A 22273-nucleotide genomic window follows, 5' to 3' on the forward strand; every position below is an offset into this window, starting at 1 on the left:
TATGGTAAAGTGCTAGAAACGCAGTATGTATAAGGGCCCTGAGGTTGGCGGGGGAGACCTCCCTGAGGCAAAACTGAGCAAATGCCTGAAGGATGAGGAAGGAAGAGTGGAGTGGGGGTTGGGGGGGAGGCTGGACCAGAACCGTGTTCTAGGCAGAGGGAACAGCATCTGTGAAGGTGTGAGCTGGGAAACCCTCCGCACGGATTCAGGAACCTTGAGCAGACCCTCTGGTGGAAGCTTGAAGGAACCACGATAGGGCAGAAAACAACCTTATCTGTTTACATATTATCTGATTCCCTCTCCCCCAACACGAGGGAGGACCTTTGTTGGCCTTATTCTCTGCGAGGGACCCAGGGCCTAGGGCAGTGCTTGGGGTGTGTTTGGGACGGCATCAGCGGAAGTCAGGCAGGGCCCAGGCTGAAAGGTGTTGGCAGTCAGCTAACGTGCGTGGGCTTTACCCTGGAGTCCGTGGGGGAGCCTTCCAACGTTTAAAAATAGCAAAGGAACAAGATCTGTGGGTGGCAGGAAATCACTTTGACAATGATGTGAAGGTTGGAGAAATCAGAAGATGAAGCCTTTAATTAGGGCCCTGGCAATAAAAATGAGTGGGATCCGGTGAAAAAAAAAAAAAAAAAAAGTGGAGGATAATTCCCGACAATTAACACGGAGCTTTGATTTTTACACTATCCCTAAGGCAGGCGGGTCCGCCTTACACAGAGGAGGAAATGGACTCGGCCAGGCTCAGTGACTCGGCGGAAGTCACACGGCGAGGGAATGGTGGCCCCCGGGGGTTCAGTCTTCCTTTCGAGGCGCCGCAGGAGCCGACCCAGGCGGGTGGCGGCGGGAATTCGCCATTTCGGTTCAGTAACGGCGGGAAAGCCGGCGGATGGCGACGGAGAAGAGCTGGTGGGGCTGCAGGGGACCCGCAGAAAAAGCGAGGCGGTGAGAAGGAATTAGGGCCTCGGCGGCCGCCGTACGAACGGCGCCCCGTCCCCATGGCAACAGCAGGAAGCCGCGGGAGGTTTCTGGACTGGACCCAACGCGGCGCGGAATCCTGAACTCGCCCTCGGCCCCGAGGGTGCAGGTGATGCGGTTGGGTCGATGGAGGGGGGGCCGGGATGGAGGGACAGCAGAGGGGTGTGGCCTGGGTCAGTCTGGAGCCTGCGAGGGACGCGCCGTCCTCGACTCCCGGATCCCAACTGTCTGGACTAGGGGGGCCATCGCTGGGCCTCAGTTTCCCCAAACGGGAAGTGGGAGGAAGAGAGTGGGCACCCCAGTCCAAGGACCCGTCTCATCCTCTGAGTCCCGGGACTTTCTCTCCTCTGCAGCTCCTGAACTGGCTGGCGCTGCCCTGACCCCATGGACGTGAGTCCTAGACCCCCTAATCCTCTCCGGAACGGTCCTCTCAGCGCCCCAAGCTCACTCTGCCTTCGGGACGAACTGGAGAGGCGGCTCTTTCCTCAACATAGAGCCTTCCAGCTCGGGAGAAGAGCTTTGAGAAACAATGCCAAGGACGGGCTTCCCAGGGGAGGGCACATCCCCCGCTCCCTGGCAAGATGAGGAATTTGCCAAATAAGGAGAAAAGGCACTCCAAGCAGAGGGAACAGCCTGGGCAGAGACCTCGGGGGTGAGGGAGGGGATAGGGCATTTGGGGGAACTTCTAGGACTTCAGTATGGCTGGAGTGTAGAGGGAGAGGAAGGCAGGGCTAGACCCGGGCCTTGGTGACTGACATAAGAAGTTTGGACTCAGTCACTGGGAGCCATGGGTGGACAGTAAGCAAGGGAGTGATGACACAAAGACAGCGGGTATGGGAAGGGGCGAAACTGCGGGCGGAAAGACAGTTAAGGGGCAGTCATGTTGGCCGAGGTTTGAGAAAGAGTCAGAAACAATAGGTCCATTTGGAGAGACATTCTGAAAGGAAGTTCAGGAAGGCTTTAAAGTCTAGAATGACCAACACTCACACCGTTTATGGTGCTGAAATGGGGATGGGGGCGGGCTGGGGGGGAGGGGAGGCAGGTTTTGGGGGACCAGAGGAGTGTAGTCCCATTCCGATGAGTGTCCCCGCCGGGCTCGTGGCTGCTCCGCCCCTTTTCCCAGCCACCTCGTGTCCTTCCTGGTATTTCTGTGTCCCTGCAGCCCCTCCCACCTCCAGGAACCTTCTGTGTCATTTAGGTCTCCTCTAGCCTGCGGAATCTACCCCCAGCTCCCGTCAGCGGCCCTTCCCTGCTGCTCCCCACCCCCGCCATCGTCTTCATCACCGTGGGCATCTATTTGTTGCTGCTGGGCCTCGTGCTGCTGACTAGGCACTGCCTGCTGGTGAGGGGCCTCGTGGGGCCGAGGGTGGTCTTTAAGGGAAGACGAACTGTGTCATCTGTGCCCTCACCGGCAGGCTCTGACCCTGAGACTCCTTTGCCATTTAGTTCCCGCATCTGTCCCTTCCGTGGGACCAGAAACTTCCTCCTCTGCTGTCCCCTGCCGAACCTCCTGCCCCTCTCCCCAAAACCTAACCGTGGCTCTCCCTACCTGCCACCTGGCCCAGAGCCTGAGCCCTGCCATCTCCTAGGCCCAGGGCTGCTGCACCGACTGCAGCGCCCCCTGCAGGAAGCAAGGCGCCTCCAGGCCCCAAGACTGTTGCTGGACTTGTGCAGAAGCCTGCGACTTCCCCCTGCCCAGCTCAGCCCACTGCCTGGATGCCTGCTGCCCCCAGCCCACGGAAGCTGTGAGTTCTAAGCCTGTCCCCTGCGCCCTGGGCCCTGATATAGCCACTATCTGTGCATTCATTTTGTGATCCAACATTTATTGTTCAGCACCTGTTCTACACCAGCCCCAATTCCAGGTACAGCCAAAAACAACATAAACAACCTATCAGATACTTTCTAATGATGGAAGCAGGGTGAAAAGAAAACAGGGTGGCAGCTGGAGAAAGGTGATGCGTGTAACATGGAGGGCATATAATCACTCCTGAAGACGGTAGTTAAAAACCCAGAACCTCTCGCAGAGCTTTAGTCTGTTTGTTGAGTGAATGCTGTGTTCTAGATACTGTGCTACTTGATTGACATTCTTTTCTCAACGACCCTGAGAGCTGGGTGTTTAAGAAGCACACACATATGTATATATGTTTCTTTTATATGTGTGTGTGTGTGTTTCTGATTACAAAAAGCATAGATGACAAAGTGTGCATGTAGAAATACACAGAAAGCACAAGGCACTTTATAAAGTTGTTCCCTGACCAAGGCTGCTACATTTTGTGTATGTCCCTTGTCTACTAACACACAGCACATCTACTGTGTCATCACAACTGCTGCTTGCCCTTTATAACTTGACGTCACATCTCCATGCCACCTATCCATGCCGGACCATGTAGATAGGTAAGTGTTCTTATCCTCCTTTTGCAGGGGAATACGTTGCTTAGGGACGTTTAATCACTTGTCCAGTGTGACGCCATAGAATCTGGCAAATGGTTCCATAGTGGTGTTGGAGCAGAGTCCTCAGGGAGAAGCCTGGCCCACAGAGGACAGGCCAGTTTTGCATTTGTGGGTTTAAGGACGTGCCATGTGATCGACCACCTTCCTGGGCCATCATTATTTTGGGTTCAGAGATTTAGACAGCAAAGCTGCTGCCCTTGAAGTGATGACCTTCCCGGGAGGGAAGCGTGAGGACAAAAGACCAAGCACGCTCATGGTCTGGGCTGGCTGCAGTTGGTGCGTTCAAGTGTCCGTTCTCCAGTTTCCTTCATAACAGTGACAATCACAAATATTACAACACTGTCGCTTCCTTCACAGCTATAGAAACGGAAGCGTTCAGAGGCTTGAGTGATTGTCTGAGGCCTGTGCCAGGACACAAATCCAGGCTTCTCTTCCTCTCTGGGGGAAAAAACCTGCCTGATCCTGCTTCTTTCACGGGCCTGTCACGAGGATCTAATTCACTCATTCACTTAGTGATTCACTGAACCAAAGATTTGTGGAGTCATTGTTGAGGCACTGTGCTGGGTCCGGGGGGCGGGGCTCAGCAGAAACAAGACGAGACATAGTCCCAAACCTCACAGGGCTTACAATCCAGGGAAGGACAGAGAGAACTAAGTCGGCCATTATAATAGAGTGTGAGAAATGATATGACGTAGTGCCATGGTTGGTTCTCATCCCTGCGTGTGATCAGAAGCAGGTATGAGGCTTAAACAGAAAGCCAGGCATCCGGGCCCTGCATTTAGTAGGTTGGGAATGGGATTGGGACTTTTTAACAAGTTCTCACGTGGTCCTGCCCCACACCAGGGTAAAGGCCCCTGCTAAGAGGAAAGCTGTGATGACGAGAACAGCTTCCTTTCCCTGACAGCTCACTATGTACCAGGCATCGTGCTTAGTTCTTTCCATCGATTCCCCACAACGACCTTATAAATGGGTTTTGAGACGAGGCCACCAAGGCTCAAAATGTGAATGAGCCAAACCTGGGTCTGAGTTCGGTTCAAAGCTGGGCCTGCGCTCTAACCAGGAAAGACAGCTGGCCTTCACAGAGTCGAAGCGAAAGAAATCCAAGTGAAAAACTGCAGAGCCGAGAGAAACAGAAGGGTTAACAGCCTTGTGGTGTCGTGTTTAATGTACTTAAACAGCAAATTCCTTCCAGAAGCCACCTGGCTGCCTGTGAGAGTCGGGAAATCCATTAGCTAGTTATTAAACCCTTCCAATGGACAGAGCCAAGGAATGCTTTTAATGTCCCCTTCTCTGAGGGGAGGGCAGCGGAGCCCCTCTCAGCCACCAATTCTGCACACAGAATGACGGTGTGGTCCTGCAGAAACCCACAGAGCCCAGCTCATCCCTAGACTGGGACTCCCTAGAGACGCCCCAAACCATACCCTCGTCCAACACAAAGAAACCACTCTGTTCCCTCTCCCTTCCACCATGACACGTCTAGCCTCCTTCTTGGGAGCCCATTCTGTTGCCCCAGAAGCTCCAGCCTAACGGAGACTCGGAGACTCGTCTCCCCACAGAGGCAAGCTCCCCGCCTTTCACTAGAGGCCCCCCGGGTGACATCTGATCTCACCAGTTACCTGACACCGCATTCCACTGGGAAACCTCAGCTGTTCAAAAGGTCATTCCCCTATTCCTGGCTTGGCCAGGCCACTGAGCTGTGTTACTGTGACGTCTAGCTCAGCCTCAGGCCTCAAGGAGCCAAGCTTCTGTCACACTTCCCGGGCAAGCCCCAGTCCAGCCACTTGGCCTGACTCCAGTTCATGCCTAACGTAGTCTCAGATCGTCTCTGCCCCGGTCCCAGGGCAGGAGAGGAGTGGGTTGGTATGGGTCAGTCTCCCCCTTCCGGCCTCTAAGGACATGCTGTTCCTATTCCCTAAGACCGACCTGTTTCCTCTGGGAACTGAGAAGCTCTCTTCTTTCTTTGCCTAAGAGGGGAAAAGTGATGGGCTTTGGTTCATCTAGTCGTTGACCATTCATTCATTCATTGCTTAGCATGAGTCCCCGTGCTAGCTCAGTGGAGACGTGAGCTGAACTGCCCTTTCCCTTGCAGACCTAGAAAGAAGCAGAGGCTTCTTTCGGGAGGAGGTGGCTCAGGACTGGAAGCAGGAAGGCCCGCCGGCCATCTCAGCAGCCTCCCTAGTTGTATTCCTTTAGGCAATCACTCCCCCCTCTGAGCCTCCATCTCTCTTTTGTAAAGAGGCCCCCTACTCAAGGTTCAGATAATTTAAAGAGGTGTAACTTTTTAAGACATTAAAAACTTTAAATATGCAAATGACCATTTTCAAAGAAAACTAGAAAGATTTTAAGAACTCGTTTATGAATGCAGCCTGTGCCGTGCACAGAGTAGGTGCCCAGAAATGAATGATGGATGAGCTCCTGCAGTTTGGGCTCATGCCAAGGAAGAAATCTACAAAAACCGACAAGTTATTTTCATCATGGTACAGAAAATACATGTTTGCTTTCTCTGCCTACTGTCTTTCAATTACATTTGCACGGGGCCATGAGGATGTCGTAAAACCATTCTTGAGCTGAACATTGGGACCCCCGAATTCTAGGTGGGACCAGGGACAGTCACTCCCTGGTCCTCAGCCTCCTCACCCATTAAATGGGGAGAACGAGAGAACCCCTTGAATAACTTCTACCAGCTCCTGACCTCAGTTGTTTGCAACATTGCCTGCTTGCTGATTTCTCAACAACACAGGGAATTGACTTGTTCCCAGGAAGAGTGGATGGTTCCCTCTGTTCCACTGGGCACATGGCACTTTCCAAGCCTCTCTGTTCCCCTCTCCCCTGAGAGGGCAACAGCCTCAGGCTCTGGTCCCCCATCCTGCTGCCCACCTCCCTCCCCTCACTTCTCTTTCCTCTCCCTCAGGGTTGGGCCCCTCGCTGCCCTCAGTGCTGCCCACTCTGCGACTGTGCCTGCACGTGCCAACTTCCCGACTGCCAAAGCCTCAACTGTCTCTGCTTTGAGATCAAGCTCCGATGAGGACCCAGAGTTCCTGCCCTCCGGGAGCAGCCAGCCCCCATGGGGCCCACATGCCCTCTTTCCTGAGGGGCCTCAGGACACCTTGCTCCAGGCCACTGGGACCACACATGGCCTGCCCGGCTCACTGGCTTGGGAACCAGCAGTGGAGAGTGTGGCTCCGGGCAGAGCAGGACTCAGAGAACCCTTGGCCAGCCAGACGGCAGCCCCTTTGTAGGGCAGAGAGAGAGAGAGAGAGAGAGAGAGAGAGAGGGGCTGGTGCTCTGGCAGGTGCCCCCCGCCCACCTCTCCCCCTCCCCAAGTAAACTCATGTTTGAAGGTGAGGGCGGGGACACTGCTGACAGCAGTATGGGAGGAACTTGGGCCTTGAGTATCAGGATGTCGAGGTATCCCGCACACCTGGTCCATGGGCTCTTGGTTATTTTGGGGTGCGAGTGTATGCCTACATCTGCTTTCCCTCCAAACAAATGGGCTCCAGGGACTCAAACAGCCCCCATCAGAGCCCAGCCAGGGGAGAATTTCAGAGGAGCAGGCCGGGAGGGCCACAAGGGCTGAGTTCCCTCCCCCTTCTCTCCACAGATCCCTGTCCAAAGATTTATTTCTCTTGACGACCATTTGAGGGCCTCAGTCTAGATTTCCAAGGAAGAAATTTCCTCTGAAGTACCGGTGAGTGGGCAGGGGGCCCTCCCTCCACCCTCAAAATAGGGCAGGCCCACAGCTCCCTCCCTCTACCTTATTTAGGCCCCCCGCTGGCATGAATGTCAGGAGCTTCAGGTTTCCCTAAATATAGGTCCCTTCCAGGGGATCCGTGGCAAGGAAAGGGCAGGGGTCACTGGAGAAGGTTGGGGACATTGGTTGGGGGGAGGGCGGGAGCTGCCTTATAACCCAGCCCGGTGTGGCCTGGCTCACTCGCTGCTGACCAGGCTCTGCCCGCTCCTTCGGCCTCCTCCTCCTCGCAGGTGGGCACCATCAGGACCGAGCTGGGGTGGGGTTGGGCTGAAGGGGTCCGGATTAGGAGGGGAGGCCGAGGATGGAGGGACTCAGAATATATATGAAGGCTGAGCAGCGCGGGACGGATTTTATTCTGGAGTGGGTCAGGTCATGGGAGACGTTTCGCAGGGACTCTGGCACCGCAGCCCCCAGACTTGCTAGGGCCGAGGTGGGCGGCCACTTTCTGCGTGGTCGGGCTTTGCAAGGCGGCCGGGGCTTCAGGCCCGGTTGGGGCACCCCGGAACCGTTGCCCTCTGCCGCCTGCCAGGCCGGCTGCCTCCCTGCGCTCTCCGTACGTCCACTCTCCGCCCTAGGCGCCGCCGCTTACGCCTGGGCTAGTGACACAGGAAGAGGAGGCTCTGCGGGCGAGGCCGGCAGACGCCCGAGCTCTGGATTTAGTGACAAAGTGACAAGCTGCATCAGCGCAGGCCGGAAGCTGGGGTGGGGAGGGGAAATTGAGCCTCGGTCCTCCCGTGCTCCGCCACCCGCCCCGCTTCCACCTCCTCCGGTGCCCCAAACTGGCTGAGTCAGGGCGCATCGGAGCGCGCCAGGCGGGAGAAAAGGGAGAGGGAGGGCCGGGGACCCGCGGGATGTGGCCCGAGTCACGTCCGAGGGGGGTTCCGGGAAGGGCTCGTGCTCTCGCGGCCGCGTCCCCGCCCAAGAGCCGCCTCCGGGCTTCGCCTTTCGGGGGCGGCCGTTCCCTCAGTTCCTCGCCTGCAATTGGACGCCGGGCAACCTCCCGCCCCGGCAAAGGAGAAAACCCGGCGGAGGGTGGAGCGCTGTCCTTATAAGGCCGGGCACCGCCTCCCCCCGGCCCGCCCCCAGGGCCGCCCCCTCGGGAGCTGAATAGGCTGCGTTCCTCTGGAACGCACCGCAGAACCAGGGTGCTGGTGACGATCGCTGCGTTCGCTCCCTCGGTCCACTCGCCAGCCCGCCGCCCTCCACCGCCTCGCGCGGCAAACTTGCCCCTCGACTGCGCCAGGTGAGCGCCCTTCGCCACGTGCGAAGCTTAGGAACCATGGAGAGGGGGCTTGGCGGGTCGGGCGCCGGTGCAGAGCCCCCTCCCCACTCCAGCCACCCGCCCCAGCACCCCCACCCCCAATCACCACACACAAGCCCCCAGCCGGAGCTCCCTCGGTTTACTGCGCAATGTGGCCGCTCTGCGCGCTGAGTCATGCGGAGGAGGAAGCAGGAGGAGATGCAGGGCCATTCCCCCCTCCCCTTTTCTTGCGGGGACCCCTGGTTTAAAGGATCACGGCCTCTTTGTCTCTGCAGGGATCCCAAGAGGCAGCAAGGGGTGGGGGGCCAGCTCATACACCACCTCAGGGTTCCAGAAGACCGGTGGTTGGTCCCTGCCCTGGGAAACTGGCACCTCTGGCGAGGAGGGGACCCCCCCTTTGGCAGCGCCTGGTGCCCATTAACGCTTTCCCTGTCTTTCCTTATCGGGTGACCTTGATTCTGAGCCTGGAACAGCTGCAGCCGTGTGAGCAGACAGGAGCATTTTTTAGGGGACGGGGTGGGGCGCTTGCCTCTCCTCCACACTCCCTTATCCTTCAGGAGCAGTGAGATCGGCAAACCTCACCCCTTTCCTCTGCCTGGAGCTGGGCTCCCTCTGCTGCCCTTTTCTGGGCTTCTCTTTATCTTCTACCGTTTCCTTGACACCCTTTTCCTAAGGCTCTCCCCCCACCCGGGAGGGAGAAGCCTGACCTTGGGATGTCCTTGAGGCGTTGGTGGCCATCCCTGCTCTGGGATCTTGGGTGGATTGGAAGGAAAACACCCCTACGGCAGTCAGAAGACCTGGGTTCTAATCTCAGATCTGACCTGTGGGTTGCTGCGTGACTTGGAGCACAGACCTTTCTTTTCTCTGGGTCCCTTCAGATGTGGAGGTTGGGCCTGTTGCTTTAGGCATGACCTCTAAATTCTAAACTACTCTGGTTCGGTTTTGCTTCTAGGCAAGGTGACCCCATGGCAAGGAGCAAGCCAGAAGGGTCCAGCTTCTGCATGAGCCACCTGTCCATGGCTCTGGCCTATTCCTTTATCCCAGATGCCAGTATGCAACCCCACCCTCAGCTGGGCAGCACCCAGCAACAAACAGAGTTAGGAAAGGTACAGGAGGCAGGTCTAGTATAGGGAAGTTGGGTGTAAGGGAGAGCTGGGGACAGGAAGTGCCTCAAAACCTGCTGGGTTTGGGGCAGGGGAGGTCGGGAACCTTTGCCCGGACCTCCAGGCAAGGGGCCCTGCTCGTTGGGAGAGCCCGGGAAGACCCAGCTGACCAGTCCTCCCCCATCTGTCTCCTCTGCCCAGGAACTGAGTGGCACCATGCCCTACCAATACCCAGCGCTGACCCCGGAGCAGAAGAAGGAGCTGTCTGACATTGCTCATCGCATCGTGGCTCCGGGGAAGGGCATCCTGGCTGCAGATGAGTCCACTGGTGCGGACGAGACCACAGTGGGAGGAGGGCCCAGGGTCGGGGGTGACAGGCTGATCCCCTTACTTCCATGGGACGCTCCCTTCCAGGGAGCATCGCCAAGCGGCTGCAGTCCATCGGCACTGAGAACACCGAGGAGAACCGGCGCTTCTACCGCCAGTTGCTGCTGACCGCCGACGACCGCGTGAATCCCTGCATTGGGGGCGTGATCCTCTTCCACGAGACCCTCTATCAGAAGACAGATGATGGGCGTCCCTTCCCCCAAGTTATCAAATCCAAGGGCGGTGTCGTGGGCATCAAGGTGAGGAGGCTGGGCCGCAGGGTGAGACGAGATGGGTCTGGGGGGGAGACATCCAGAGGAATAGGCTGGGCGACTTGGACGGCGTCTGCCCCAGATCACGTGTAAGGAGAGCTAGAAACCGTGGGCCCTGCTTGGCGTTTGTAATCCTCGCAGTTCTAAGAGCTTCAAGCTATTACGCTCATGGTACAGAGGAAAAACCAGAAGCTCAAGACAGCACAGTGTTTTGTTCGCAGAGTTAGGAAGTGGTAGGAGCCCAGGCTCTCTGTCAAATAACATCCCTTGTCCTGTCTCCTATGATCAGATACTGTAACTAATGAAAACGTTTGCAGACCAGGAGGAGCCACTCGAGAGATTAGGTTGGGGGCAGGGCAGGGTCTAGAGGAGAAAAGGGTACTAGAGATGGCTTCTCCCATCTTCTGTTGTTGCCCCATCCCAACAGGTAGACAAGGGTGTGGTACCCCTGGCAGGAACCAACGGCGAGACCACCACCCAAGGTGAGAACTGTTTGTCTCCCTGCCCTACCGACCAACCCACCCAGGTGGGTGTGGGAGCCCCTCCTGCCATGCTGACTTCTCCATCCCCTTCTCAGGGCTGGATGGGCTGTCTGAACGTTGTGCCCAGTACAAGAAGGATGGAGCTGACTTTGCCAAATGGCGTTGTGTGCTCAAGATTGGGGAACATACCCCCTCATCCCTTGCCATCAAGGAAAACGCCAACGTTCTGGCCCGTTATGCCAGCATCTGCCAGCAGGTGGGCCTGCACTTCCCTGACAGGCCAGCTCCCACCACATGGGGTTCCAGGCCATCTGCTAGCCTGCCACCCATCTGCCAGGAGACATACAACCTTTCGGGATCTGCACCAAGTGTCAGGCTTGGGCCCATGGAGGACACTCAAGGGCTCTGTGAGCAGATGGGCGGGACAGGGCACGTGTGGGTGGATCTGACATCCTGTCTCCGGCAGCCCTACCACGCTGGGCTTTTGAGGGCTCTGAAGCCATGAGCCTCTGTCTCCATGGAGATAAGACTTTGGCCAGTGGCTGCGGGAGCTGTAGGTCGGGCTGCAGGTTAGGGGGCCTCACTGCTACCGTCTCTCACTCCACAGAATGGTATCGTGCCCATTGTGGAGCCTGAGATCCTCCCTGATGGGGACCACGACCTGAAACGCTGTCAGTATGTGACCGAAAAGGTAGGTAGCTGGCCTGCCTGGGCAGTGTGGGGGGCTTGGCAGCTGGGCCGGGGCCCGAGGGCTGACGCCTGTCACCCGACCCCACTTCGGGTGCTCTAGGTGCTGGCGGCGGTCTACAAGGCTCTGAGTGACCATCACATCTACCTGGAAGGCACTTTGCTGAAGCCCAACATGGTCACCCCAGGCCATGCCTGCACCCAGAAATTCTCTAATGAGGAGATCGCCATGGCAACCGTCACTGCCCTTCGCCGCACGGTGCCCCCGGCTGTCCCTGGTGAGCCCCGTACCCTCACCTCGCCCCCTGGGAGACACATGAACTGTCCCCAAGGTTTCTGACTACAACCCTTCTCCCCGTGTTCCTCCTTGTACAGGGATCACCTTCCTATCTGGAGGTCAGAGCGAGGAGGAGGCATCCATCAACCTGAACGCCATCAACAAGTGCCCCCTGCTGAAGCCGTGGGCCCTGACCTTCTCCTACGGCAGAGCCCTGCAGGCCTCTGCCCTGAAGGCCTGGGGTGGGAAGAAGGAGAACCTGAAGACTGCCCAGGAGGAATATGTCAAGCGAGCACTGGTGAGGAGGGGGCAGGAGGCGGGCAGAGTGCTGGGGCGGGCGGCATCCTGAGAACAGACCTTCTCACTCTGGCTCCTCTCCCCCTTAGGCCAACAGCCTCGCCTGCCAAGGAAAGTACACCCCAAGCGGCCAGGCCGGGGCTGCAGCCAGCCAGTCCCTCTTCATCTCTAACCATGCCTACTAAGTGGAGGTGTTCTAAGGCTGCCCCCCCCAACACTCCAGGCCGTGTCCCCTCCCACAGCCTTGAAGAGCAGGCCTCATGCGGGGCTCCAGGCTGCTCTTTCGCGTCACCCTGGCCTCCCTTGTGACACTGGTGCGTGGTGTGGTCTGTGTACGCTAACTCCATCACCCTTTCCAACCCACTGCCAATAAACAGCTATTTAAGGGGGAATTTGTTGTCCCTGTCTGTAGTTTCTGGGCCAGGGGTGGGCCTGGGCAGGTGGCAGAGCCCAGAAGAAAGAGCCCTTGTTTGATGTTCTTCCTTCTTGAGTAAGACAAAGGTGAAGGGCGTGGGGTGGGACCTTCCTGCTTTGTTTTATAATTGCCCACGGCCTCAAGGAGAGCTTGTGAAATGAAATGTTCTTCCAACCACCAAGGGCTCTTAACCCCTTTGACCAGCATCATCAGATAAGGCCCATACAGGGGCATGCGGGCGTAACTGCTGGAGACTGCAGGCTCAGCCTCTTTTGGGCCCAGAACCGCCGGGTGCAGAAGGCCCCTGTGACTAACAGCCACTAACAAAAGCCAAGACTTCCTGAGTTTATGAGCCAGGTAACGTTATAAGTGTCCTAAACGCGCAGGTGCCGTTAACTCTCCCGAGACGACTGGAGACCGCGCTGTTCCTCGGTGGGACGAGACGATTAATGTATCTCTCTTTACACCGTCAACCTTCTGGCTTCCCACCTTCATAGGAAATGGGATGAGAACTGGCTTCTTAGTCTTCTTGGGCTGGGGAACCCCTCGAAGGACCTGGAATCCTCTCTAGTAACTCCCTCAACAATGCAGACACACACAGAGAATGGTGGAGTTCAGGTTTCAAGTTAAGAACTGAGCCTCGAGCTGCTGTCTTCCACGAAGCCAGAGTGAGGGCTCTGCATTCACCTCCATGCCATACCTCAAACCCTTCCCCAGTCACCCAGGCTGGGGTGGAGCAGTCAATACACCAGGTCTCAGCTGTTGGCAAGATCCTAATCATAGTCCTGCCATTTCCCAAATTTCCTGATACGGGCCCTTTCCTGTTTGAGCTCCCTCCTAGAGAGAGAGAAAAAATCGTCTTGACCTTTCTGATCTCCGCACCTACTACATGCCTGTAGTGACCTGCATAGTACTGACTAACGTAGTACCCTCTCGGAGTTGAAGAACTTGGTCCTTCTCTCTGTACGTTGCCTACGTACAAAACCAAATCTCCTAGTTTCCCTCCAAACTTTGGCTCGAATATCTGTGCTTACCCTCGACTCAAAATCTGAAGTAAAGCAAACAAAAATTGAAGTCAATTAGAGATAGTGGAAAGGACATTCCAGAAGGGAGTAGTGTGTACAAAGGTTCAGACACAAAGTTTGCTTAAGGACCAATGGCTTCCTCTGGCAGCCAAAGAGTAGGGAAGCAGGGGAACTCAAATACCAGTTTGGGGAATTTGGGACTTGTTATCACGTGTTTCCCCGAAAATAAGACCGGGTCTTATATTAAGGTTTGCTCCAAAAGATGCATTAGGGCTTATGTTCAGGAGATGTCATCCTGAAAAATCATGCTAGGGCTTATTTTCCGGTGAGGTCTTATTTTTGGGGAAACACAGTCAAGCTCCAGATAGTGGTGTGAGAAATGGACGAGAAACCAAACCACTTTTCCTGGGTTCAATTTTCAACCTTGATTCAAACCCCAAATACTTAGCTATGCAACCACGAACAGGTGACTTACCCTCTCTGAGCCAGTTTCCTCTTTTAAAAAAAAAAGGAATAAAACTGGCAGACAACAGAAACCGACTGAGGGGTGTCAAGGGGATCATGCTGGAATCAGGGAGGTCAGGGAGGTCATGCGGACGGAGGCACAGGCTTGCTGTGGGGGAGGGGACTCCTTTCTGCCTCTAACTTCCGAGGTCCCCCATGGCAGAAATTTCTCGGGGGTCGTGGAACTAGATGTAGGCTGGGTGGGGTTCCTTCATCCATTGAACGAATACTGACATGTATGCCTACGTGCCAGGCCTTGTTCCAAGCACTGGGGCTGCAAGTGTGAACCAAAGTTCTATCCCTCAGGGATTTTAATGGGGGAAGTCAACTCAAACAAATTAAAAAAAAAAACACCTAAAATGACCAGGCGAGCCCCCCACCCAGCTCAGCTGCGGATGCCCTAGCAGATGGCGGAGGAGCTGGCGGGGTCCCCGCGCAGCCCTCGCAGCCCCGATGGGCTTCGCCCACAACGACTTCCGCGCGCACGTAGCTGACATCCGGTTCCTGCGGCTCGTTTTCCACCCTCCGGCTTGGGAGCGGGGGTTCCGGGCGTGGCGTGGGGGCGGGGAGACGGGTGTGTATGACGCCACTTCCGGTGCACGGCGGAAGTGGCCTCCTTTGCTTCCGCGGCGGGGCCGGAAGTAGAAGCGGCCCGAAGCGGAGGGAAGGAGGTAGGCGAGGAGCCCGGGAGCCCGAGTCGAAGTCGCAGCGGCGGTAATTGTCGGGGACCCCTCTAGGCCACCGTCCCTAGCGCGGGATCGCGGGGTTCGACGGGAGTTAGCCAGGGGCGGCCGGGGCCGTGGGGCGATGTGAGGGGAGGTCGGGGGGGGGGGGGAACCGAGCCGGCTCCGGGATGGAGTTGAGCCCCCCCACGCCTGGCGCCCCCTACGGACACTCTGATTTGGGCTCGTCTTCGCCTTTCCCAGGAGACCCCTGTGCGGTGCGGAGGGGGCGGCGGCCCCGGCTCTGACCCGCGCCGGGGGGTGGGCCATGGCGGAGATCAGCGACCTGGACCGGCAGATCGAGCAGCTGCGGCGCTGCGAGCTCATCAAGGAGAGCGAAGTCAAGGCCTTGTGCGCTAAGGCCAGGTGAGCCCGCCGGCCCCGGGCCGGGGGGCCCCGCCGCTGCCCACGGTTCCGGCCTGGGGCTGACCTAGCCGAGCACTCGGGGCCTGGCCCATCCCGGAACCTTCTCCCCTCGGGGAGCAACCTGCCTGTGCGGGGGTCGGGGGGCGATGGAGACAGACCTGGATAAAGACCCCGAAAGTATTCGATGATGTGTTTTCAGTGGAGTTAGAGAGTTCTAGAAAGTTCTTTGGAAGCGCAGGGAAACAGCCCTATCTGTTGGGGGGGGGGGTACAGAGAACGCTTCTTGGAGGAGCTGAACTTTGGGGCAGGCCGTGAAGAAGACGACGACAAAAGGCAGCGTCTGCCAGAACCGAAGTCCAAAGGCAGAAAGGCTCAAGAGTCTGTGGTGTGTGAAATTCTTCACAATTCCGACAGGACAGCAGCCCTTCAAGATGGGTGGTGGCGTCCCCGTTTTACAGGGGAGGCCCCAGGCTCAGAGTCAACCAGCAAGTCAGGGATGGAGTTTGAAGCCCGTTCTCTGTGTCCTGTCCCTTTTCAGGCCATAATGCACGAAGGTGGACTTGGATCACGCATGTTCTGTGTGGGAGCCTAAGAAACGGTAGTAGATAAGTCAGAGTATTAGTATAATCCAGCGTAGGAAGGCAGGCCCAACTCCGAGTTCGGTGGCAAGTGGGATATGTAGTGGTTAAGAGGCCCCAGGCGTTGTCGTGGTGAATGATGGCTGTAGGTTGGACTCGGCCACTGACCAGCTCTACGGGAGATCTCAGTTTTTTGACCTGTAAAATGGGGATGATAGGACTTAGTACGGTGGTTGTGAGAAGTCGGTAAGTTGGTGTGTGGGAGGAGCTTCGCATCAGGCGTTGGTGCGATGTAAGCGCAGCGATCCTTCGGTGGTGTTACCGTGTAGGACCAGGGCAATGCTGATTGGACTGAAGAGGTCCGGGAAGGCTTCTAAGAGAAGGGGGCCTTGGGAGATGAAAAGAATTTGGCCAGGCGATGGCAGCGGGCCCGGGGAGGGAGGCATCCTAAGCAGGCTGAGAGTAGGAGTGGAGGCGCTGTCACGTGTCCCCAGTGAGGAGACCAGTTACCTGCCTCCTCTGAGGTCCTGTTTGAAGGGCTTCCACCAGGCTGGAGAATTGTGGGGGAAGAGCCGGCAGAGTGACCCTGCATGAGCTGGCAGAGTGAACAACAGGCCCACTCTTAGCCTGGCGCTGTACTAGCAAAGCATTTATAGCCATTTCCACAGCCATCTCATGAGGTTGGAATTACCTCCTCCACTGTGTAGAACAGGATTCCATGACTCCGAGAGGCTTCGTGACTTGGCCGAGGTCACCCAGAGAGAAAGTGGCAGAGCTGGGCTCCGACCTTGTGGCCGTCAGGCTCTTTGCGTGGCTCAGCCCCACGCAGACAGACGCGTAGCAGCCAGAGAGGGCCTGCGTGGCTTTGGCGAGTGGGCAAAGCCCCTTTTTAAATGCTTGTCTGTAGCTCTTTCATGTTTTGCGTGCTTCCTCAGTCTTGACTGGCATTTTTAGGATTGCTGCCTGGCACTAATCTTTACCCTGTAAGTCTCACCTCCCCCCATAGGACCTTAATTTGGTAATGATAATAGCTTGGGTAGCATGGTGGCGTTTCCAGGATAACAGAAGTTACATACTGTCTTCACTGTTCTTTGCCCACTGGAATAGGCAGGGCTGGGGTGAGTAGTTCACAGAAGAGAAAATCGAGCCTCAGGGAAGCTAACGTCTCACCCAGGCCTCACAGCTGGTTGGAGGGGCGCTGGGTTTTGGAGGCAGGTCTTTGTGCTCTAAGCTTGTGAACAGCCAGGCTGTCAGAGACGCAGCAGGGAGCTGAGGAGAACTGAGGGGTGGGAGGGTCCAGCTCAGCTGAAACTGAGATGGAGCTCGGAGGTTCTGGCCTGAGGCCTGAGCTGACCACTGTCATCCCAGGCACGGCCTGAGGAAGGGCCGGCTCTAGCACCTAGGGACCCGCCCGGTGCCCATGCCGGCAGTGTCGAGAGCTTCGGCTCGCTCCGAGGGTGTGTAGACTCAAGCCTGTGGGTTTACAGCGGCCTGACGTGTGCGAGCTGAACTTGGTCCTGCTAAAAGTGAGCATAGGGGCGGCCAGTTAGCTCAGCTGGTGAGAGCATGGTGTTGGTAACACCAAGGTTGCCGGTTCAAGCCCCGCATGGGCCACTGTGAGCTGCGTCCTCCTTAAAAAAAAAGTCAGCATATTCGAAGAGCAGAGGGTTTTGAATCGGGGGGTCTTCAGTGCGAATCCCAGCTTTGTCACCTGTAAATCGTAGGACCCTGGTCAAGTCCCTTTACCTCTGCAAGTCTTTGAAATCCTTAGGATTCTCAAACGAGATTCTGCAAATCTGAGGACAGGCCCAGGCACTTTGATGAGCACGTACAAAAGGCAGTGTTAGTTGTGGGAGGAAAGGTGAGCAAATGTGAACCCTGAGAGGGCGGGTGGTGTGCTGCAAGCGTCAGGGCTGGGATGGGAAGCTGGGCCTTGTTGCCGGACCTTGCTGGGGTGCTGCTAACTCCGAGGCTGGGTTTTGACCCACAATCTGGCAGAAATTCTCAGAGAGTTGGGCTCCTGGGTTCCAGCTCAGGCTCTCTCCAGTTTTGTGACCTTGCCCCTGCCCCTTTTTTCTCTAAGCCTTGGTTTTTTTACCTGTCAGACGAGGATGAAAAGAACCTCCCCGAGTCAGTCGCAAAGGTCATTGTAAGCGCTTGATGTGGAAGGATGTTGATTGAGCACAGGGGCAGTACAGGTGGGAGAGCCTGGTAGCTGCAGGGCCCCCGGGATCACAGCCAGCGCCTCCTCCCATCCCCAGAAAGCCAGGGCACACCTCCAGGAGCTGCCTGTGTCGTGCACAGCACCCCGAAGGACCTCCAGGGAAGCCTGAGGAGCTCGGGGAGCCCCAGTCTGGTGGGAAGAGACTGGCAGGAAGAGGGCAGGCTGAGCAGGAGCTTGAGAAAAGCCAGACCCGGGAGCCCGCTGCCTTGGTTGCAGTCCCGCAGGGGTGACTGCGGCCATTCGTTCGAGCAGGGAAACCACCTTTGAAGGTGGTGATTTGATTGTGTTGCGTCCTCCACGCAACGCTCTTCCTGCAGTCATGGCGCAAGGTGAGAACTGGAACGCTCACCTCTGCAGCTGTCACCAGGAGGAAACCTGGTAGCAGGGTGCTCCTTCAATTGGGTGCCTGTCCACCTGACATGTCCACTCAAGTGGAAGGAGACCACTGCAAGGAGGGGTGAAAGAACAAAGTCGTCCCTTCATCTAAATAATGAAAAAGCAACGACATATCACTTGGAAGATCACACTGGAGCCGGCCTCCCCAGGGCACCGGGCTGTGCCTGGGCGAAGGCCCCTGTGACGGGCAGAGGGCCTCTGAGCTCTGCCCGGGGCACAGGCTCGGAGCGCCAGGTGGGGGGCGCCGCGGGAGTAGAGGGCTCTGTGGTGGGGAGGAGATCTGTTTCTTGGGGTGCTGGATGTGTGAAAGGGAGCGGCGGGGAGGGTCAGGACTGGGAAAGTCACAGCCTGCCTGGAAGGGCTTTGAAAACCGGAACAAGAGCTTGACCTGTGGCCTGTTGGCAGCCGGGAGCCAGCAAGGGTGTCCAGCAGTGGTCAGTCTCTTTCCTGGGGAGATTGCACACCTCACTCCTACCCACTAGAGGTTCAAGGACCACCTCCTATTTCCCCCCTTGCACCCCACCCCCCAAAAAAGGTCAGGAATTGGGTTGGGCTGGCCTGGCTGTGGTGACCCTGGTCGTCTTTTCTCCAGAGAGATCTTGGTAGAGGAGAGCAACGTACAGAGGGTGGACTCGCCAGTCACAGTGAGTAGCCCTTGTCCCTCCAGAGCCTGGCTTGGTCTTTGGGCTCCAGAGATCTGCCCCTCATCCTGGGGAGCCCCATCTTCAAGGGAGTCTCACTATAAGAAATGGATGTCATGGGAAGGGTCTTTTGATTTGTTGGAGGGATACACTTGACCAGGGCAGAAGGACTCTTAATTTGGTGAGTGATTCTCCCCGTGTTTCTATGTGTTGTGTGTTATTAGTAACTTTATTCCAGATACCTTGAGGGGAGTAGGGTGAGGAGGGGGTCAGGTCCTCCAGGAGCTGCAGGTCTAGCTCTTGCCGCCCCCAGAACAGTTGGCACTCTGTGTGGGATGGAGGTGGACTCCAGGCCAGGCTAACTCGGGGTGGGAGAGATTTGGGGCCCCGAGGAGCATGGTAAGGATCTACTAAAGCAGTGGGTGATTTCAAGATAGCCCCTGGGAGCAGAGGCCTTCGGACTGTGAGTTCCCACCCACCTTCTCACTGCCCAGGTGTGCGGCGACATCCATGGACAGTTCTACGATCTGAAGGAGCTGTTCAGAGTGAGTGTGGGGAGCACAGGGCGGGGGTGACCCGGGGACACGGGGAAGCTTTGCGCCTGGTGAGTGGAGTGGGGGAGCAAGAGGCCTCTGGTTAGGGGGGCCCTTGGAAAGAAGCGCTTCAGTGTGACTGGAAATGACCTACCCCGGTGGCTAGAGGACACCTGAGGACGACGCAGAATGTTTCTCCCTCTCCGTAGGTGGGTGGCGATGTCCCTGAGACCAACTACCTCTTCATGGGGGACTTTGTGGACCGTGGTTTCTACAGCGTTGAAACGTTCCTGCTGCTGCTGGCACTTAAGGTGGGGACCACTGGCGTGTGGAGTCCCTGGGCCCCCGCAGGCCTCACCTGTGGGCATCGTCTCTGCCAGCCTGTCCCACTCCACCCACCCCCAGCTCTGAGCTGTGCTGGTGGTGCTGGCAGGTTCTGCTGGGCGGGGTGGTCAGAGAAGCTTCCTCGGCTTGGGAGTACTTGACTGGGTCCCTGAAGGATGAGGTTAGATGGGTGGCTTCGTAGGGGAAGCAGTGGAGGTCTGCTGTGTTCCAGAAGTGGCAGGGAGCTGAGTTCAGCTGGATGCAGTGGCCACTGGTGGGAGACAGGTGTCCGGGGCCAGGGTACAGTGCTGTGAATGTCCTCTTAAGGACCGGTCTCTACCTGGCAGGTGAAAGAGGAGCCATTGGGTGTGTAGTTGATGGGGGTCGGGGGTCAGCTTTGTGTCCTGCGGAGGAGGGGCTGGGGCCTTTGGAGCTGGGGTGCGTTCAGGCAAGAGGTGACTGGTGAGAATCTGGGCCGGGGGTGGTGACAAGGACGGAATGGGCCCGGCAGGTGTGAGGAGGTCGAGGAGGGGGGCAGAACCTTGATCGCCGCCCTGCGTGGTTCCCTGCAGGTCCGCTATCCTGACCGAATCACCCTGATCCGAGGCAACCACGAGAGCCGCCAGATCACCCAGGTCTACGGCTTCTACGACGAGTGCCTGCGCAAGTATGGCTCGGTGACCGTGTGGCGCTACTGCACCGAGATCTTTGACTACCTCAGCCTGTCGGCCATCATCGACGGCAAGGTGCGCCGGCCCGGCTCCACGGGGCTTGGGGGCGTGGGGGGGCTGCGGCTCAGCCCCCTCCCCTCCTTGCTCTTCCCTGTAGATCTTCTGCGTGCATGGCGGCCTCTCCCCCTCCATCCAGACCCTGGACCAGATCCGGACAATTGACCGGAAGCAAGAGGTGCCTCATGACGGGCCCATGTGTGACCTGCTCTGGTCCGACCCTGAAGGTGAGGGCGGGCAGGGGGGGCGCGGGCAGCCGAGCAGCAAGAGACTCACGGGGTCCTCTGGTTAAAGCAAGTGCCATGAAGGGAGAGTCAGGCTGGTTGAGTTGGGGGAAGAGCAGAGCGGGCTGGTCTTCACTGACATCTGAGCTTGACCTGTAGACCCCCTGCACCCTTGATCAGGAGCGAGGGGAGCTGGGGGCTTTGCGCTCAGAGAGGGAATCGGGGCTCGTATATCAGAGGCTTGTTTAGGACAAAAGCAACGGCTCCCTGAACGTGAAGGGGCTTCTGCAGAGGTCAGGTGCCTGAGAAACCGTCATCGTGGGGGTCCCCAGCCAGCACACAGCAGAGCTGAGACTGAAAGCCAGGTCTCCTATGTACCAGCCCGGCTCCTTCCGCTGCAGCGCACGGCCTCCGCCTTCCTGCCAGGCATCCATGTGCCTGACTGTCCCGTTACCGCTGCTAGAGCAGCAGTGTGACAACCCATGTTCACACCTGCTGTACCCACCCACATGGTTCTTGTGCTTACGTGTGTACCTGTTACACGGTCACTCTGGGTATGAGGCGGTTCCAGCTCACAGGAAAGTCTTGTCTTTGGAGCTCGTCTGCGTCAGCATTTGCTGTACCGCCGCCAGGACCCCCAGAACACATTCAGGCCTTGTGCTCTTGCCCCACAGGCCCGATTGGGGGAGGGGGCCCGGCTATTCTCCTTTGAGGACACCCGCTCCCCACCCCTCCCTCTGCCTCAGACACGACCGGCTGGGGTGTGAGCCCCCGTGGGGCTGGCTACCTGTTTGGCAGTGACGTGGTGGCCCAGTTCAACGCTGCCAACGACATTGACATGATCTGCCGTGCCCACCAGCTGGTGATGGAAGGTTACAAGTGGCACTTCAATGAGACAGTGCTCACTGTGTGGTCAGCACCCAACTACTGCTACCGGTGAGCTGCCCGGGCCAGGGGGCAGGGTGGGGTGGGGGCTGGGCCCACACACTCACTGCCGCCCTCCGCCCTCCAGCTGCGGGAATGTGGCTGCAATCTTGGAGCTAGACGAGCATCTCCAGAAAGATTTTATCATCTTCGAGGCCGCTCCCCAAGAGACACGGGGCATCCCCTCCAAGAAGCCCGTGGCCGACTACTTCCTGTGACGCCGTCGGCGCCTGTCCCCTCCAGCCCCTCGGGCCCTTGGACCACTGTGACTGCCCTCTTCTCCAGACAGGCTAGGCGTGGGGGGCTGTCCCCAGCTCTGCTGTCCCCCCAGCGAGGGCACTTCAAGGGTGAGGACTTTTCTCTGGAGAGGCTCAGAGCCTCGGCTCCGTGCTCCTCCTCTCCTTTCTCCCCACTTCAACCATGAAGTTTCCAATAACTTTTTTGTTTTTCTTTTTTCCTTTTTTTTTGTTTTGTTTTGTTTTTAGATAAAAATTTTGAGAAAAAAACAAAAACATTCTAATAAAAGAAAAAAAAATGGTTGTTGGCTCTGTGTCAGATTTGACTGGGGATGAGCAGTGACGCCGGCCTGGGGCCTGGGGTGGACGTTACAGGCTTCACTGGCCCAGAGCCCCGATCCCACCAGGAAGAGGAGAGGCTCCTGGTCCCCAGCCGCCGACAACTACCCCTCTTCCTGCGTGCCCCGTAGAGGCCTGGGTTCTCAGAGGCAGCCCTGTTTCATTCTCAAAA

At 57.4% G+C, this 22273-nt stretch overlaps 3 protein-coding genes across 6 annotated transcripts; all 3 read left to right on the forward strand.

The window, feature by feature from the left end:
- The first annotated feature begins 657 nt into the window (after positions 1-657).
- LOC117019660 (keratin-associated protein 10-11) lies at positions 658-6674 on the forward strand. Of its 2 annotated transcripts, XR_004422533.1 has the most exons (6): positions 658-1084; positions 1329-1365; positions 2174-2317; positions 2565-2720; positions 3278-3369; positions 6338-6428. XR_004422533.1 is itself a non-coding variant. In XM_033101688.1 (5 exons), the coding sequence occupies exons 2-5, from the start codon at positions 1360-1362 to the stop codon at positions 6449-6451; spliced, it is 420 nt and encodes a 139-aa protein (XP_032957579.1). In that variant the 5' UTR covers positions 694-1084; positions 1329-1359; the 3' UTR covers positions 6452-6674. The 2 variants fall into 2 exon arrangements, 1 of the variants encoding a protein (XP_032957579.1); XM_033101688.1 differs by lacking the exon at positions 3278-3369 and having other exon boundaries at positions 694-1084; positions 6338-6674.
- Positions 6675-7095: 421 nt separating this feature from the next.
- Positions 7096-12314, forward strand: ALDOA (aldolase, fructose-bisphosphate A). 3 transcript variants are annotated; one of them, XM_033101691.1, is made up of 9 exons: positions 7096-7114; positions 9743-9869; positions 9956-10167; positions 10607-10661; positions 10757-10917; positions 11269-11352; positions 11452-11626; positions 11724-11923; positions 12012-12314. In XM_033101691.1, the coding sequence occupies exons 2-9, from the start codon at positions 9758-9760 to the stop codon at positions 12105-12107; spliced, it is 1095 nt and encodes a 364-aa protein (XP_032957582.1). In that variant the 5' UTR covers positions 7096-7114; positions 9743-9757; the 3' UTR covers positions 12108-12314. The 3 variants fall into 3 exon arrangements, with proteins under 3 accessions (XP_032957582.1, XP_032957581.1, XP_032957580.1); XM_033101690.1 differs by lacking the exon at positions 7096-7114 and adding an exon at positions 7253-7407; XM_033101689.1 differs by lacking the exon at positions 7096-7114 and adding an exon at positions 8257-8420.
- Positions 12315-14470: 2156 nt separating this feature from the next.
- On the forward strand, positions 14471-22054 carry PPP4C (protein phosphatase 4 catalytic subunit). Its single transcript, XM_033101863.1, has 9 exons — positions 14471-14580; positions 14793-14954; positions 18745-18796; positions 19288-19338; positions 19536-19637; positions 20223-20396; positions 20479-20605; positions 21349-21538; positions 21615-22054. Exons 2-9 carry the CDS (start codon positions 14857-14859, stop codon positions 21742-21744), a joined length of 924 nt encoding a protein of 307 aa, XP_032957754.1. The 5' UTR covers positions 14471-14580; positions 14793-14856; the 3' UTR covers positions 21745-22054.
- The last annotated feature ends 219 nt before the right edge of the window (positions 22055-22273 follow it).

The sequence above is a fragment of the Rhinolophus ferrumequinum genome (assembly GCF_004115265.2).
Source record: "Rhinolophus ferrumequinum isolate MPI-CBG mRhiFer1 chromosome 15 unlocalized genomic scaffold, mRhiFer1_v1.p scaffold_54_arrow_ctg1_1, whole genome shotgun sequence".
Taxonomy (NCBI): Eukaryota; Metazoa; Chordata; class Mammalia; order Chiroptera; family Rhinolophidae; genus Rhinolophus; species Rhinolophus ferrumequinum.

What these genes read in the sequence shown, in the direction of transcription:
- LOC117019660 (XM_033101688.1), top strand. An exon ending in TGACTAGGCACTGCCTGCTG is followed by an intron (nt 2,318 to 2,564) that starts GTGAGGGGCCTC and finishes GCCATCTCCTAG; the next exon opens with GCCCAGGGCTGCTGCACCGA. An exon ending in GCCCCCAGCCCACGGAAGCT is followed by an intron (nt 2,721 to 6,337) that starts GTGAGTTCTAAG and finishes CCTCTCCCTCAG; the next exon opens with GGTTGGGCCCCTCGCTGCCC.
- ALDOA (XM_033101691.1), top strand. Translation starts at nt 9,758, where the DNA reads ATGCCCTACCAATACCCAGCGCTGACCCCGGAGCAGAAGAAGGAGCTG. An exon ending in ATGCCAGCATCTGCCAGCAG is followed by an intron (nt 10,918 to 11,268) that starts GTGGGCCTGCAC and finishes CTCACTCCACAG; the next exon opens with AATGGTATCGTGCCCATTGT. An exon ending in GGTGCCCCCGGCTGTCCCTG is followed by an intron (nt 11,627 to 11,723) that starts GTGAGCCCCGTA and finishes CTCCTTGTACAG; the next exon opens with GGATCACCTTCCTATCTGGA.
- PPP4C (XM_033101863.1), top strand. Translation starts at nt 14,857, where the DNA reads ATGGCGGAGATCAGCGACCTGGACCGGCAGATCGAGCAGCTGCGGCGC. An exon ending in CGGCCATCATCGACGGCAAG is followed by an intron (nt 20,397 to 20,478) that starts GTGCGCCGGCCC and finishes TCTTCCCTGTAG; the next exon opens with ATCTTCTGCGTGCATGGCGG. An exon ending in GCACCCAACTACTGCTACCG is followed by an intron (nt 21,539 to 21,614) that starts GTGAGCTGCCCG and finishes TCCGCCCTCCAG; the next exon opens with CTGCGGGAATGTGGCTGCAA.